General features: G+C 44.2%; 1 protein-coding gene across 4 annotated transcripts in view; it reads right to left on the bottom strand.

The window, feature by feature from the left end:
- Positions 1–491: 491 nt before the first annotated feature.
- The window catches only part of ZNF512 (zinc finger protein 512), a 99,258-nt gene continuing 82,034 nt past the window's right edge, over positions 492–17,715 (bottom strand). For all 4 annotated transcript variants that reach the window (XM_030198576.1, XM_030198577.1, XM_030198579.1 and 1 more), the window contains exons 11-13: positions 16,245–16,307; positions 1,648–1,746; positions 492–1,496 (exon numbers count right to left, since the gene is read on the bottom strand). In XM_030198576.1, coding sequence (XP_030054436.1) covers positions 987–1,496; positions 1,648–1,746; positions 16,245–16,307 — 672 coding nt within the window. In that variant the 3' untranslated portion in view covers positions 492–986. The remainder of the gene's footprint in view (positions 1,497–1,647; positions 1,747–16,244; positions 16,308–17,715) is intronic.

The following is a 17,715-nucleotide window of genomic DNA, read 5'->3' as shown; positions in this document are numbered from 1 at the left end:
CCAATAAGTCAGAGATTCTGCATTCTGTTTAGGAGAAAATATTTGTCCCACAAGTCTATTATGTCCACTCAGCTGTAGTGTGCTGATGGTGGGTCACTCTGGCTTTGAAAGCCTGTTTGGTCCCTCCCACTTGTTGGGACAATTCTTGCTCTGAATGAAGTGCACCATATTACAAGATTTGTAGATCAATGATCCATACACTTTCATGGATTTATGGAATGCAGTGGGGATAGCAGTTTGTACACATTCTTTATTTCTTTTCTAGGCAAGTCCCTCTTGGTCCTGTTGCCTGGCTGGATAGTAGTTTGTTCATGAAGAGAAGACTAGAGAGGTTGGGCCACTTTTTATAAAGAATAGTTCAATGAATAGGTCTCATGTTTCATTTAGAGTAAACATAAGTTCAAAATCCTTGATGATTTCTTTGTGGGGTAGTCACTTTAGTAGTAGCAAAAGAATAATAATAAAATAAAAATAAATCACCCAGTCTTTTTTTTTTTTTGTCTTTGTACTGAAACAGGCTTTTTGGCTTTTTCTACAGCATGTTGTATATTAGTCTGGCAGAGTGGCCATGTTCGACTAAAGCATTACCCAAGAGAGGTTTGGCAACAGATTAGACAGTATGAAACAATTTGAATACAGGATGACTGGGTTGAAAGCTGGAGCTGTGTAGATGTTTGTGGCAGTCAATTTTTATTTAATATACAGATGGGCAGTTTCTATGTTTTTCTTCATTCTTATGGTGAAGTCTAAGAAGTTGATTTTAGTGGTGGAGTGCTCCAGGGGCCAGCTATATGGAGAGGTGGAATTGCTGAAATGAGTGTTCACTTTCCGTTATATTGAAAAAACACATCTATACACTAGAAGTATGAGCAGTTGATATTAAAAGAAAGGTCCTCATCAAGAGTGTCCATAAAGATGTTGCCATATTTATATGTGCCACACTTGTTCCCATTGTGGTTTTAATTTCATTTTTCCTGGTATCCAGTTCAACTATCTGCCTTCAGTTTCTTCTTTCCTTCACTGCAATGGTTTCTGTGCTGCCGGGTCCGTAGTTCAGGTTTCAGGGGTAAGGACTCACATCTTGTGCCTCTGAGCCTGAGTTTCAGAATTCTTGGGTTTTGTGATGTGGTGGTTACTGGTTTTAAAGTGGGGGCTGTGGAAGTCTCAGGTTTTGATACTTCAAAAGTTTCTGCTTTTATCACTGTGGCATTTGGAACTGGCTCTCTCACATTCCTTTTTCTTGGTTCTTTCCCCTTCATCCCACTGCTTGTGCTTATGTCGTTTTTCTCAGGCAGTTGTATTCCCACACTCCTAATTTTTGCAGTAGCATTTGGAGCCTTATTCATGGAATGATTTCCTATTAATTCTCTAGTACTTCTAGTTTGCCTGTTCTGTGCTGCTGCTGCCTTGCTCGTCTTATATTTATCATTTTTCTGTTGCATCTTGATCGGTTTTTCAAAACTTTTTGTTGATTTAGTATTTACGATAAACCATTCCTAGATGGGAAGAAAAACATCAGGAAGTGAAGATTTTCTTCCATGACCTCTTGAAATGGAACCTGAGACAAAGGATAGGGAAAGGTCTAGGGGAAAGAGAGAGGGAAGGCTAACGCAATATACAAGTTAAAGTCCACAGGAGACCTCTTACCTCAGAATGCACAGTGTTGATATGGTATTTGACTCCACTCTCAGATACAAATTCCTTTTCACACAGCAAACACACATACTTCCCACTGACAAAATCTCCCTGTTAGTGATTGAAGACACAACATTAAAGAGAATAATGGATGTATTATAAAATGCTTTAAAAAGAGAACATTTCAGAAATGGATAACATACTGATAGACAAATTATACTAGATGTCACTAACTACCCAATTTGCTGAATGATGTAACTTTTCACCTCTTTCTAAAGCAGCTGTAGAACATGTTACTATGACAACTGAGGGGTACCTCCTATTGTTTAAGTTTAACCATGCACAGAGGCAACAGGATCACAAATAGGAAAAGAGAAGCAAACTCTTTTGTCTGCTTAAGCTAGTATAAGATGATACTTACACACTGACATTAACAGATGCCTAAGGCAACATCTTAAGTATGTTGTGTACCTTTCCAAACAGTCAAGGCTGCTTGCAACATTATTAGCATTCAGGTAATAGTAAGCTCTCAATCTTAAATGGGTTACTGTAGCAACAGGAGATAAAAAGTTCAATTATCTAAAGGTATTTCCATGTACACAAAACCATAAAATAGAAGCTCCGATCACTGCTTCCTCTCAATGTGGGTAATTTTGCTCACATTACTAAGAAGTGTTCCTGGGGGTGGACGGGGATGGAAAAAAATGCATAGTTTTGTATATATAAAATATAAAATTATGCAGATTGCTTCTGACAGAAAAATTGCCCACAGAAAAAGCAGGAGCAATTCTTTGTAGGCATGATCATGAAAGCAGAAGTGCAGGTACACTTTTGATTTTATTACTGTTGCGAACCCCAAAGGTTAATTCACCATGAGGCATATTTTCAAAGCATTTAGCCTTCCAAAGTTCCATAGAAACCTATGGAACTTTGGAATAAGTGCTTTGAAAATATGCCTCCATGGGATCTGTAGGACTGCAGGCAGTATTATTTAAACCCAAAAGGAATGGCACTGGTGGAAGTTGGTTTTGAGCTCTAATTCTTGGCTCACTGCTTTAACCAGGAAGTCACGTCTTCTAACAACTTGGAATACCAAAATATTTAAGTTTTTCACTGACCAATAGCACTCCTTTGCTAATCTTAACTTCCTTCAGTTAATACAGTATTTGGAAAAATTCACCATCTCTCACGTTTGAGATCTGTCTATATGACCTACATGTTCTTTTCTCACTTGGATTACTGCAATAGTGAGCTGTGATCTCCCCAACTTTGTCATTTGTCCCCATTCAATAGTCTTTTTTGTGCCTATTAGCAAATAGACATCATAAAAGCGTAAAACACATGAATAACATCTAAACATTCAAAGTATCCAAAAACATCTTAAATATGCACTCTATTCATTTTAGCATGAAATTCTGCCACACACACACCCTTTCCTGTATCCAACTAGCTTCCAGAAGTCAGGTCCTGAAACAGTCTCTAAAAGAGCAATATATTCCTATTATTTCTATGCCTCTTTCTTTCTAGGTTATCTATGCTGTCATTGAAAGGGCGTTGAGCAAAACATGATCTCATGTCAGAATTGAATCCCCACGATCGACAATGAAAGATGAGTATTTCTTATCCACTCTGTGAAATGTTAGAAATGTAACAGAATGAATTATGAAGAACCTGCATTAAATGTTAAAATTTAAATAAATAAATCAAACAGATGATTGTGGTATACTTTTCTTGGTAAAAATATTTTCAAATCCGAGTGACACCTCTGAAGTCCAACATATATACGGATGAATATTTTTCCAGTTGGGTATGGGATTTAGTTTAACAAAAAAATTCTAAGTGCACTGACGATCTTGTTCCCTCATCTTTCTACTCTAATATTTGCCATCATTTATTTTGTAAACTTGCTACACTCCTTCACTTTCTCTTCACTCTCCCAATCATACACTTCTTGTCCAGTGCACAACCCAATCCTCTTCTCAGAATCAGGCTTGTTCACTTTTTTTCCTCTGCACTAAGCTTCCATTGGAATCCTTAACTCCAATTATTCCAGTTAGCCTTCCACTAAACTCTTCTAGGAGTTTTTCGCCCCCCCCCATATTATATATATATATATATATATATATATATATATATATATATATATATATATACACATACAAGATTACCAGAAACACAGAAAAGGCCGTTTACTATACTATGTTATAGGCACACTAGCGTTTTTAATGCATGTTAACCGTATACGCACCTACAATATCCCTATAGGCGCCTATACAGTTAGTGCATGCGCTTATTGTAGGCGTGTTAGAAATGCTAATGCGCCTTAGTAAACAGCGCCCAAACTTACTAAACCAAAATAAAAATTACTTTAACACTAGAAAACTTACACATTTCTTCCTTAGACCACAATAAACCTAAAGGGGGTGCGGAGCGAAACCCAGAAATGCAAGGAGATCCAAAATACGTAAAAATCACCAAAAAAAAAAAAAGGCTTAGCATGATCACAGAGTCAATCATCTATTCAAATAAACTAACAAAATCAAAATCATCCTATATAATCTTTTTCATATCTAGAAAGGCATGCAACTTATTGGAAGAAAAAGACACATTACAAAAAACTATACATTTTCAGGGGTAAGCCAGAAAAAATACGGCACCAAGATTTTGTCTCTTGCCTCATGGGTAAAAAGAAAAACCCTCTTCCTTCTATCAGGTGTACTTCTTTGTTTCATCAGGATATATCTACACCTTTTGTCCACCAAACAAATCTTGTGAATGTCTAAAATAGACTGCATTCACATCCTGTTGAAACACAGAAGAAACCAATGAAGTGGCCCTTTGGGTATACTCTATTATAGATTCTTCCAATATGACAGATATATTTTTTACATCTACCTGAACTTCTTGACCCAGAACTCTTTTTGTCTCCCTGTGGAGATTTCTTTGAAGAAAGAGATAAATAGTAAATTCTGTTTAATGGAGGAACAGCATCAGAGAATAAAGCGAAGATACTTACCTGTAGAAGGCATTCTCTGAGGAAGCATGCCTTATATTCTCACAACTGGGTTAACGCAATCCCGCATTGCCCAGTCTGGAGCTTTAAACAAGCTTAAACAGTGCTTTGTGGAGCGTGAGAGTTGCTCCACGCTCATGCGTGAGTGCCTTCCTGCCCGCCGCAAGAGTGTGGTTACCACAGTTAAGTACTATAGCATAAAAAGAAAAAAAAAGGAAACAACTCCAAGGGGAGACAGGAGGGTTTGTAAGAATATAAGAACTCCTGTCCTCGGAGAATACCTGCTACAGGTAAGTACCTTTGTTTTCTCAGAGGATAAGCAGGCCATAATTCTCACAACTGGGGTATCACTAGCATGCAAGCTCACCGAAAACAAACATTGGTCAACTGGGCTGTGCAACGGCGAGAACAGAATTCAGATTAACCTGAAACTATAAAACTGAGTGAGTCTGCAGCCTGGAACAGAATAAAATGGGCCTCAGGAGGTGCAGTTAGATTCTAGACCCCAAACAGATTCTGCAACACCGTCTGCTTGAATAGACTATCGCGTCAGATATTCGGCTCAAGGCAGTGAGATGTGAATATGTGGACTGAAGACCACGTTGCAGCCTTGTAAATTTCTTCAAAGAAGGCTGATCACAAGTGGCTACTGACATTGTGAGCCTTGACATGACCCTTAGAGTCAGCCCAGCCCAGGCCTGTGAAGGAAACACAATCTAACAGTCAATTAGAGATTGTGTGTTTCCCTTATGGTGACCCCCATCCTGATGGGATTAAAAGAAATAAAAAGTTGGGCAGACTGCCTGTGGGGCTTAGTCTGCTCCATGTAATAGGCCAATGCTCGCTTGCAGTCCAAGGTGTGCAAGGCGCTCACACCAGGATGGGCATGAGGTCGGGGAAAGAATGTTGGCAAGACAATAGACTGGTTCAGATGGAACTCAGACACAACCTTTGGCAGGAACTTAGGCAGCGTGCGGAGGACTATTCTGTTGTGATAAAACTTGATATTAGGTGCATCTACTGCCAAGGCCTGAAGTTTAATGACTCTATGAGCTGAAGTAACAGCCACCAAGAAAATGACCTTCCAGGTCAAGTACTTCAGATGACAGGAATCCAGTGGCTCAAAAGGAGCTTTCATCAGCTAGGTGAGAACGACGATGTTCCATTATAGGCAGAGGTTTGACAGGGGGCTTTGACAAAAGCAAACCTTTCATGAAGCGAACTAGAGGCTGTCCAGAGATGAACTTACCCTCTACACATTGATGATAATCACTAATCACACCGAGGTAAACTCTTACAGAGTTGTTCTTGAGACCAAACTCGGAAAGGTGTAGATGGTATTCAAGTAGGGTCTGTGTAGGGCAGGAAATAGGATCTATGACCTTTCCCTCACACCAGATGGCAAATCTCCATTTAAAAGAGTAACACTTCGTAGTGGAATCTTTCTTGGAAACCAGCAAGACCCAGGAGACACCCTCTGAAAGACCCAAGGAAGAAATTTCTAGGCTCTCAACAACCAGGCTATGAGGGCCAGAAAACATTCCAATTTCCACATTTCTTCAGAGGAAAACTCTAGAAGAGGAGGAAACCAGATCTGCCGGGGCCAGTAAGGCACAATTAAAATCATGGTTCTGCAATCTTGCTTGTGTTTCAGTAAAGTCTTCCCCACAAGAGGAATGGGAGGATACACATACAGAAGGCCTATCACCCAATGAAAGAGGAAGGCATCCGATGGCTAGTCTGTGATGGGCCTGAAGCCTGGAATAGAACCGAAGAACATTGTGATTCATGTGAGTGGCACAGAGATCCACCGAGGGGGTGCCCCACACTCAGAAGATCTCTCGGGCAACACCCATGTTGAGAGACCACTCATGAGATTGAATAAGCCTGCTCAGTCTTGTCGGGCAGGCTGTTTTTGCCTGCCAGATAAGTAGCTTGAAAGTACATGCCATACCAGCAAGCCCAATGCCACATCTGGATGGCCTCTTGACACAAGAGGGTGTGATCCCGTGCCAAGCTGCTTGTTGGTAATACATGGCAACCCGATTGTCCATTTAAATGAGTACAATTTGGCGAGACAGCTGATCTTTAGCGTGTTCCAGATTGCCTGAAGTTCTAGATATCCATTTCCTGGGCAGACTAAGCACCTTGAGTATGAAGCCCATCCACATGAGCACCTCCAGCCCAGGAAAGGTGCATCCGTTATCAGCACTTTCTGAGGCTGAGGAATTTGCAATTTAAGTCCCAGAGTGAAAGTGGATCGAATGGTCCACCATAAGAGAGCATGAACAAGCTCCGGGGACACTTGGATGACATCTTCCAGACACACACACCCCCCCACCCCCCCACAATGGCTTGGCATCACTGAGAGGCTAAGATCCATTGGGCTGATCTCATGTGAAGATGTGTCATGGACTTCACAAACTGTGTATGCCATGTGGCCCAACAACCTCAACATCTGCTGAGCTGTGACCTGCTGAGAGGCTCGAATCTGAGAAGCCAGTGCAACTAGAGCATCTGCTCTTGGCCCCGAGAGAAAGGCTCAAACCTTCTGCATAATCGAGCAGTGCTCCAATGAATTCCAATTGTTTAGCAGGGCAAAGTTAGGAGCTGGGGTAGTTTAAAAACGAACCCTAGCAACTCTAGCACCCGAATAGTCTTCTGCATGGACTCCTGAGCACAGGCCTCCGAAGTGCTCTTCACCAGGCAATTGTCAAGATAAGAGAACATATGGACTCCAAGTCTTTACTGCGATGCTGCGACTACCACAAGACATTTGGTAAATACCTTGGAAGCAGACACAAGGCCATAGAGCAACATGTGGTTCTTGTATTCCCAGCCAAAACCAAAGATACTTCCAGTGGGCTGGAAGTATTAGGATGTGTGTATATGCATCCTTTAAGTTCAGAGAGCACAGCCAATCATTTTCCTGAATCATGGGGAGAAGGGTGCCCAGGGAAACCAACCTGAACTTTTCTTTGACCAGGAACATGTTCAAGGTCCTTAGGTCTAGGATGGGAAGCATCCCACCTGTCTTCTTTTGCACAAGGAAGTACACAGAATAGAATCGTCATCTTTCCTCCCCTGGTGGAACGGGCTCAACCGCATGGGCCTTCAGAAGGGCTGAGTTTCTCTGCAAGTACCTGCTCCTGCTGAGAGCTGAAGTAATGAGCTCTCGGTGGTTTTGATGCCAATGCAGGGCGTTAGAGATAGACTATTTGAAGAACCCACTGGTCGGAAGTTACAAGGGGTGACCTTTCGTGGAAAAACTTCAGCCTCCCCCTGACCGTCAAGTCATCCAGGACGGACACTGACAGCAGCTATGGTCTGCTGGAGCCAGTCAAAAGCTTGTCTCTGGATTTCACTGGGGAGCAGCAGGGGCCTTAGGCGTACGCTGTTAACGGGAATGAGTGCGCTGGGGTTGAACCCGAGAAGTCTGTCGAGAGGAGGCGACGTACCTAGGCGCCTCTAAGAGTAATAGGCACCTATGCTCAACTTGCCAAAAGAACTCTTGGATGAGGAGGCTGATGCAGAAGGTGCCTGGCAGGAAAGAGAAGAAAAGGTCAGCAACCTCCTCAACCTTCTCTTCAAAAAGGTTATACCCTGGCAAGGGCCATCTGCCAACCTCTGCAGGTGTCGGAGGCCACAACGTAAGCTGAGAGCCAAGCGAGTCCGCAATGGGAGGCATGGTGGTGCAAGCATCCCCGATGCCTATACACACTGTTGCAAGAGGCCATCCAGCAGCTCGGGGAGCAAGGCTCAGATGCACTCATCGAGGGCCGATATTTGGAAAGGCTGTGATGTAGGTGCAGAGACAGCCTGCGGAGCTGCTGGGGTCGGGATGGGAGCCTGGTCCTGGCAGCTAGGAGACCGACGCATCGGAACCTCTTGAACGAAGGAGGAGTAGTCCTCCAGGCGCCGACGCTTCTTGGGTGCCGAATCCCTCAATGACCTGGATCTCCTGGCACTGTGTGTCGAGGACGGCCGATGAAAATGCTTCTTGGCCTTCGCTCAAAGCTCGGCATCGAGGCTCCTCAATGCCAATGAGGACATCGAAGTCTCACATCTCCTTGGGGTCGGGTACGATGCTGGACAGTCCTGTGGGCCCTGCATAGCAGTCAGCATCGAGACAGGTAGAGATCCACTTGATTCACCACTGCTCCCAGTGTCAACAGGTCTAGCAGCAGCCATACGAACCAGTGCTTCCCATGTTGGTGCAGCACTCAACGTCGATGCTGTCATAGAAGAAGCTGACCTGGCTCCAAAAATCCATTCTCGTTGAGCCTCTCTGGCAACCTGGGTCTGCTTCTTCATCCGAAGACAGAGGACACAGTTAGCAAGCCTATGGTCAGGCCCTAAACACTGTAGACACCAAGAATGGGTGTCCTTGACAGAGATGGCCCGACTGCACCGGGTACAGTACTTGAAACCACTGGGAACTTGAGTGGACATGGCTGGAAAAACCTCTGAAACCAAAATAAAGCAATGGTCCAAGATAAAGGGACAAGGTACCAGAAAACCCGGTCGCAGTCAAGGCCTAATTGACATGAAAAACAAAGGAAACAAAATCTGGAAAAAAGAAAAAAAACTGTATAGGGAAGAGAAAAAAGGGGACCTGAGCACAGGCACATGAAAAAAAAAAAAAAAAAAAAGCAGAAAAACACACTGAAAGACACAAAAGCAGCCACTCCTCACCAAGGTTAAAAAAAAAATGGTAACCGCGCTCTTGTGGTGGGTGGGAAGGCACTAGCCCATGTACAGTGAAGCGACTCTCGTTCTTTCTAAAGGTCTGTTTAAGCTTGTTAAAAGCTCTGGACCGGGCAATTCGGAATCTTATTATCCAAGTGTGAAAACTATGGCCTGCTCATCCTCAGAGAACTAATACTTTAATCAAATGGGGTTTGTTTGTTTTTTTAAAGTTTCACTGGTGGTATACCAAGGGGTCTCGGGAAGTTCAATATTCGAAGACTGAAAATTCAACAGAAGGCTCCACCCAAAACTTTTTAAACCCTGCTAAGCTAACCGCCTTTACCACATTCTCTTGCAAACGCAACTTCGGCAGCATGGGCCTCTCTACCCAACTGTTATGGTTGCAGGACACGGCGGTGTTAGATGCCAGGGGCAAAAAAGATGTTTTAAATCCCAATAAAGTGGACGCTCCTTCATCCAACTTCTGTGCAGAGACGCTTTCCCCAGAAATCACTGATGGTCTGAGAGTAAAATAGTCGATCTTCTGCTGAGCCTGGGGAACAGCCTTCATAGCCCTTTTTCTCTTGGTATGAGGCATAGCAGGCCAAATTAAGCAACAACGGTACAGCAGAGACGATTGGCACACTCACACTATCAGGATCGTGCCACCATCTTGGCCATTCCCTTCCTGAATTGGAGTTTATTTTCTTTTACTCCCTACACATTTTTGTACTGAAGTCTACAGTAGCTTATGAACTCCTTAAGGTTCTATGGGTAACAATAATACTGAGAGGGGAGATTAGGTCTATGACTTGCTCAGGGGCAGTATAAGCATGTGTCCATTAGTATGTATGCATGTCCCATCACCCATTATCTTCCCCAAATGCAGATTCCCAGCAGCAGAAATGTTAGGGATAAGGAGTTGTGCAACAGAACGCCTCTGCATCCCAACCCCTCACCTCCCCTTCACCCAACACTACAAAAGGATCCCAAAGAGGGCAGAAGGTAATGTATGTCATCCCTGTCTGGAATCTCTCTGCGGAGTTTGTTTATATTGTTCACAACTTACAAGGGAGAAAGATCTAGAGAGAAGGCGTCATCAGCCCATACGCCTGAAGAAGGAAAGCAGACCATCACAGGCCCAAGATGAGGACAGCTGCTGCCAGGTTATAAGAAACAGACAGACAGGATATGAGACAAGAGAGACAGGGTTCAGAGAGAGTAGGAAGGGACCAAGGTGCAGGAGGTTGACAAAGCAAGACAGAGAATTAGGGACAAGAAAAAACAAAAATCTGTCCCTTCACTTGTTGAGGGTCTGTCCTCTGTAAACCATTCTATCCTATTACCTATAACTTACAATTGTTGTTGCATTGTGATTTCATAATTTTATGCTGGTAGTTTCTTATTTGAACTGTGTTGTACTTCTGTGCCAGTGATTTCATATTTTTATGCTGCAATTGTCTTAAAGGTGCTCTCTAGAACTGTGTTTTGTATTTATTTATTTATTTGGTTGCACTTGTATCCCACATTTTCCCACCTATTTGCAGGCTCAATGTGGAATACATAGTACCATGATGGTGATTGCCAATTCCGGTATAAGAAATACAGGGTGGTATTGTGTTAAAGTTCATAAGTGACAGAGTAAGTCCATAGACCATTATTAAATGGACTTGGGGAAAATCCACTATTTCTGGGGTAAGCAGTATAAAATGTTTTGTACTTTTTTGGGATCTTGCCAGGTATTTGTGACCTGGATTGGCCACTGTTGGAAACAGGATGCTGGGCTTGATGGACCTTTGGTCTTTCCCAGTCTGGCAATACTTATGTTATGTACTTATGTAGTAAGGAGAAGGAGTTAAGTTTTGTTCGGTTATGGTATGAGTTTTGTTGTGTTGCATGGTTCAGGTGTTTAAGTTGGATCATTATGGTGTGCCTTTTTGAACAAGTTGTTTTTTAATGATTTCCAGAAGTTTGTTAGGTCATGCATTGTCTTCATGACGTTTGGTAGTGCATTCCATAGTTGCGTGCTTATGTAGGAGAAGCTGGATGCATATGTTGATTTATACTTTAATCCTTTGCAGCTAGGATAGTGGAGATTCAGGTATGTGCATGCTGATCTTTTTGAGTTCCTGGCTGGTAAGTCAATAGGTCTGTCATGTAAACCGGGGCCTTGCCGTGGATAATTTTATGAACCAGGGTGCAGATTTTGAACGCAATTCGTTCTTTGATTGGGAGCCAATGTAGTTTTTCTCTTAAGGGCTTGGCACTTTCGTATTTCGTTTTTCCAAATAAGAGTCTGGCTGCGGTGTTTTGGGCAGTTTGGAGTTTCTTAATAATCTGTTCTTTGCATCCAGTATAGATTGCGTTGCAGTAGTCTAGGTGGCTTAGCACCATTGATTGTACCAGGCTGTGGAATATTTCCCTCGGGAACAAAGGTTTTACTCGTTTGAGTTTCCACACTGAGTAGAACATTTTCTTTGTTGTGGTTTTCACTTGGCTTTCTAGTGTAAGATTTCGGTCGATAGTAACTCCGATAATTTTCAGGCTGTCAGACAGGAAGGGTGTAGTCTGGGGTGCTTATATTGGTGGGTTTGTTCGTGCTGTATTGTGATGAGAGGATGAGACAATGTGGTTTTTTTTGCGTTGAGTTTTAACTGAAATGCATCCGCCCATGAGTTCATGATTGGCAGGATAAGTCTGACTTCGTTTGTGATTTCTGTTAGATCGTGCCAAGTGACAATCCAATTAACTTGGTTACACAAGATTTGGCGACTCTGGTTCTGGTATCTGTCTTGAAGTTGTTTTTATTAGAATTGGGTTTTGAATCTTCTGTGCCAGAGACCTAATTAAATCAATTTGGTTACATAGCACCTAGTGACTCATACCTTTGTGAATACTCTGGGTGCAGATGCCAGACCAAAAGGCAGCACAGAGTACTGAAAGTGCTGAGTTCCCAGCAGAAATCGAAGATGCTTCCTGTCAGCTGGAAGTATCGAGATGTGTGTGTAAGCATCCTTTAAGTCCAGAGAGCATAGCCAATCGTTTTCTTGAATCATGGGAAGAAGGGTGCCCAGGGAAACCATCCTGAACTTTTCTCGAACTAGAAATTTGTTCAGGCCCCTTAGGTCTAGGATGGGATGCATCCCCCCCCCCCCCCATTTTCTTTTGCACAAGGAAGTACCTGGAATAGAATCCCAGCCCTTCTTCCCCTGGTGGAATGGGTTTGACCGCTTGGGCCTGTAGAAGGGCAAAGAGTTCCTCTACAAGTACCTGCTTGTGCTGGGAACTGTAAGACTGAGTTCCCGGTGGGCAATTTGGAGGTTCGGATTCCAGATTGAGAGTGTATCCTAACCGGACTATTTGAAGAACCCAACGGTCGGAGGTTATGAAAGGCCACCTTCGGTGAAAAAACATCAACCTCTCCCCTACTGGTGAGTCATCCGGAATATACACTATCACTGAGGCTATACTGAACTGGAGCCAGTCAAAAGCCCGTCCCTTGCTTTTGCTAGGGAGCAGAATGGGCCTTAGTCGCACGCTGTTGACGAGAACGAGCGTGCTGGGGTTGAGCCTGGGCAGGCTGCCGAGAAGCAGGAGTGTACCTACGCCTAGAGTAGGTATAGGGGGCACTCCTCCTCCCTCCAACAAACCTCCTAGATGAGGAAGCAGTAGCAGAAGGTGCCCGGTGGGAGACAGAATCCATAGCATCATTATGCTTCTTGATTTCATCAACTAGATCCTCTGCTTTTTCTCCAAAAAGATTGTTCCCCCCCTCCCCCCGGCAAGGAACATCCGCCTCTGGACAGAATGATCCAGGTCAGAGACATGCAGCCATGAGAGTCTGCGCATCACTATACCTTGAGCAGCGATTCTGGATGTCGTGTCAAAAGTACCCCTGGCCAGGAACTTGCGGCACGCCTTCTGCTGCCTAACCACCTGGCGAAAAGGCTCGGCCACCTCCGTAGGGAGTGTCTCAACCACGCTGGACAGTTGACATAAGTCCCGCAAGTGTACGCTCATGAACAGCTGGTTTGACAGGTTCTTGGCAGCGAGCATAGCAGCCTGATACATCTTCCTCCCAAAAGAATCAAGAGTCCTAGCTTCTCTGCCTGGGGGCACCGAAGCATAGTCTCTAGTACTCCTGGCTCTCTTGAAGGAATTGTGGGGGTAACCGAGACCTTATCAACCCAGGCTCACCGTGGATCCGATATTGGGATTCAGCTTTTTTCGGGACCACGGAGCCAGACAGAGGGGCTGACCAGTTTCGCGTAAGTGAGAGTGGAGGAGTGGCCTAATGGTTAGAGCACCGGTCTTGCAATCCAGAGGTGGCCGGTTCAAATCCCACTGCTGCTCCTTCTTATCTTGGGCAAGTCACTTAAACCCTCCATTGCCTCAGGTACAAGCTTAGATTGTGAGCCCTACTGTCACAGCCTCTTTAGGTGGAGAATAATAATCCAAGACCTCGAGCATCTCAGTCCTGGGCTCATCCTCAACCTCCACAGGGAAGGGAATAGCCGTAGCCATTTCCCGGACAAAAGAGGAAAAGAACAGACTCTCTGGTGGAGACAGTCTCCTTTCTAGTGGAGGGGAAGGATCAGAGGGAATCCCAGAGGATTCATCAGAAGAGAAGTACCTGGGATCCTCATCCGACTCCCACGAATGCTCCTGCTCAGTGTCAGATAAAACCGTAGTTAAGGTGCTTCAACGCCGAGGAACGATGTCCTCTGTGGTGATATCGAGAGGCCAATGCCCGGTCTGACTGCGGTGAAGCTCCCTCCACCAATGTCGAAGGGGAGTCGACCTAGGTGGCAGCACGCCGATGCCGCAGGTAGCATTGCGTTCGGGGACCTCACCACAGGTAAAGGGCCAGACACCGCTGCAGCAGATGGTACAGAAGGCGCAAGCACCCCTGACACCGAAGCTGACTGACATAGCAGTCCTTCCAGAAGTTCTGGAAACAAGGCCCGGATGCGCTTGTCAAGAGCTGCCATCGGAGAAGGCTGCAGGGTCGGTGGGACAAGCAGTGTCAGAATCCGTGGAGGCTCGGGTGCAGGCATCGGGCTGCTAGGAGACCGACGCATCAGCACTTCCTGTATTGAGGCTGAGCGATCCTCTCGGCGCCAACACTTCGAGTGCCAACTCTCTCGACGTCCCAGAGCTCCCGGTACCATGTGAAGGAGAACTATGACAGTGCTTCTTAGCCTTCGCTCGACGCCCGTCATCGAGACTCCTCAGTACTGATGAGGAGAACATGGATTCCTCACGTCTCCTCGGGGCCGGGTCCAACAAAGGCCGGTCCCGAGGGGCCTGCATAACAGGAGGCTTGGAGGCAGGTGGAGACCCACTCGACGCCTCACTGCTCCCAGCATGAGTTGGTCTCATAGCAGCCATTACCTCTCTCCCCGACATCGATGCTCCCTTTGATGTCGTCGACGACGACGACCTGGGTACCGATGTCGAAGGACTTGACTGAGCCCCAAAACATTTTTCACGTCGGGCCTCTGAGACACTTGGGTCCGTTTCTTCATACGAATACATAGACTACAAGCGGCTGGGCTATGGTTGGGCCCAAGGCACTGAATACACCAGGCATGGGTATCGGTACCTGAGACAGTCCGGTTGTACCGCATACAATGCTTGAAGCCACTGGGAGTCTTCGATGACATGGAAGGAAAAACAGCTTCGGCGAAATCAAAAGACGCGATTTTTTGCCTAAAAATCAGAAAAAGGCACAAAAGAGAAAAGGGAAGAACCCGGCCGCAACGAAAAAGAAAGAAAACTTGAAATAGGGAGAAAAACTAAAGGGAAACTACGGGAACCTTATTTTTTTATTTTATCTTGTGAGAAAAAGCAGAAAAAAACAGAAGCGAACCAAATCGCAAATGAAGAAGACTCTTCCTGGGCCTGAGAGGAGCAGAAAATGAATGCTGCCGCACCTCAACGCGGAGAAAGAAAAACTGAGAAGTGCTCATGCGACAGGCGGAAAATCAGTCCGCGCATGCACAGTGCACACGCGCCAGAAGACTGGCAAAACGTTTTAATATTTTGCTTGCAAAATACCGATTCCTGGGCCACCGCGGACATCGACCCACATGTGAGAACAAGCAGCCTGCTTGTCCTCGGAGAATATATAATCTCTTTAAAGGTCTGTATAACATCTAGGGCTTCCAATTTGCATTAACAACAAAAATAAATAAATAAATAAATAAACCAACCTAGATAAAAACACCCTAATGCAGAAGTTAGGTTTTCCAATTATAACCAATAAACTTTGAAACCCTACTTTGCTGAACTCTGACCTCATCTGGCTCCTGCTGTCATGGCCATATCACATTGGTGCTGAAATAGCTCAACTCCCTCTCTGGTGTGGTATGATGTGACAGGCACAACTGTGCTGAACTGAAGGAGGCAGCTCTGCCTCATCAAACAGAAGAAGGCAGCTATTGCCACTGCAGCATTGAGCAGGAGGTGGTCATGGCTGAACTGAAAAAGAGTCAGGAGTTGCAAAGTGTGTAGCAGGAGAGTTCTGGAATCAGGAGGGAGATCTAGGGGACAGTACTAGAGTTAATGAAGGGGAATTCTATGGGCAGTACTGGGAAAGACAAAAAGAGAAAAACTTAACTGGAGGGATTGATGAGGGGGTTGAGAGAAAGAGTAACTATTCAGGATGAGGAGGTGTGGGGGAAAGAGAAGATACGACTGCTGGGGTCACAGAAGTTCTAGAGAAAGACCACCAGGGAACGATATAGGGGATGAGAGAGAAATACCTCTGAGCTGAGAAAAGAAGGAAGGCGGGGGGGGGGGGGGGGGGGGAGGAGATATATATACATACACACACAAATCAGAAGCCCTAATATCAGCAGTTTAATAGATAGCTGTTTCGTACTATAACATATAGCATACCAACCTTCGAGCAGGTGCCCAAGTGAGCTTTCAGTCCTGGGATACTGCTGTAAACTGCCTCACAATCCTAGGAAAGAAAAACAAATAAATTTGGGAACCTTGTTTAACACATGTATCAATCAAAAATGCTGAACTACTAACACAAGACAACATTTTGCCACGTAGCGTTATAGGTTTTGAGAAAAACTAGCCACTGGTGAAGTAAATACAACTGGAACTAGGGTTATGAAATAGACGTGATAATGTATATCAATAAAATATACACAATTAAACAAACCATCAGGTAGACAGTTCTAAGATGCTAATTTTATAACAAAGCACCTACTTAGACGCTATTTAGACACACAGGCATCTGTGTGTCTTTAAAAAATATTACGGTAAACAGCAGAAATTATGCCTTTTTAAATTAACATTTATTGGTTCAACTGATCACACTTTTTTTTTTTTACCACAACATTCAACTTCCAGCACAGAACCAACAGCTCCCTCCCTCTTCTTCCTTTATTTCCCTCATTCCTTGCTCATATTATATCTATTCCATCCCTTTCTTGACTGGAAAGAAAGCTTTGATTTGACTGTCTCCATACCACTTAGTGAAGGATACCCATATTTTGATGGAGACTTTTCCTTTATTATGTACAGTGCACTTAGTTTGGACCAGGGGTTCTCAACCCAGTCAATTAGGATTTCAGGATACCCCACACCATGAACATGCACAAGATAGATCTGCATACAACTGATACAGTGTATGCAAATCTCTCTCATGCATATTTATTGTGGGTATCCTGAAATCCTGACCGGCTGCATGTGTCCTGAGGACTAGGTCAAGAACCCCTGGTTAATTTTATTTATTTAGATTTTGCTCTCACCTTTTTCAGTAGTAGCTCAAGGTGAGTTACATTCATGTACTCTGGATATTTCTCTGTCCCAGGAGGGCTCACAATCTAAGTTTGTACCTGAGGCAATGGAGGGTTAAGTGACTTGCCCAAGATCACAAGCAGCAGCAGTGGGATTTGAACCAGCCACCACTGGATTGCAAGACCGGTGCTCTAACCACTAGGCCACTCCTAGCTCTCAAGAAAATATTCACTTGTCACCAAGCCATTGCTAAGGCCATTCTTGCAGCCATACAACAAAACCCTACCAAAATGACTGCCTTTGTATACCACCTTGATGCATTTGCAAATGCCAATATATTAAATATCAGCAAGTAAATAAATAAATAATCCCTGCCGTAAAGAAACACAGAAAGGTATCTGGGTATATCCCTACTCAACATTTTTCTTTCTAGTATTTTTTCACTTTGGGACAATCCCACCTTATAGAAAGAAAAACGTTCCCTTACTCCCACACTGCTTAGGGAATTCCACATGTCATTCTAATAGGGCTTTTATCTGATCAGCCATATAATAAACCTTAACGTTTGGGACTGCTATAAACACCCTTCTACCTTTTTCATAAACAGCACCTTGTTT

This window comes from Microcaecilia unicolor, chromosome 3 (genome assembly GCF_901765095.1).
Source record: "Microcaecilia unicolor chromosome 3, aMicUni1.1, whole genome shotgun sequence".
NCBI lineage: Eukaryota > Metazoa > Chordata > Amphibia > Gymnophiona > Siphonopidae > Microcaecilia > Microcaecilia unicolor.
The sequence above is the reverse complement of the archived record's forward strand: the minus strand, read 5'-3'. Positions and strand labels throughout refer to the sequence as shown.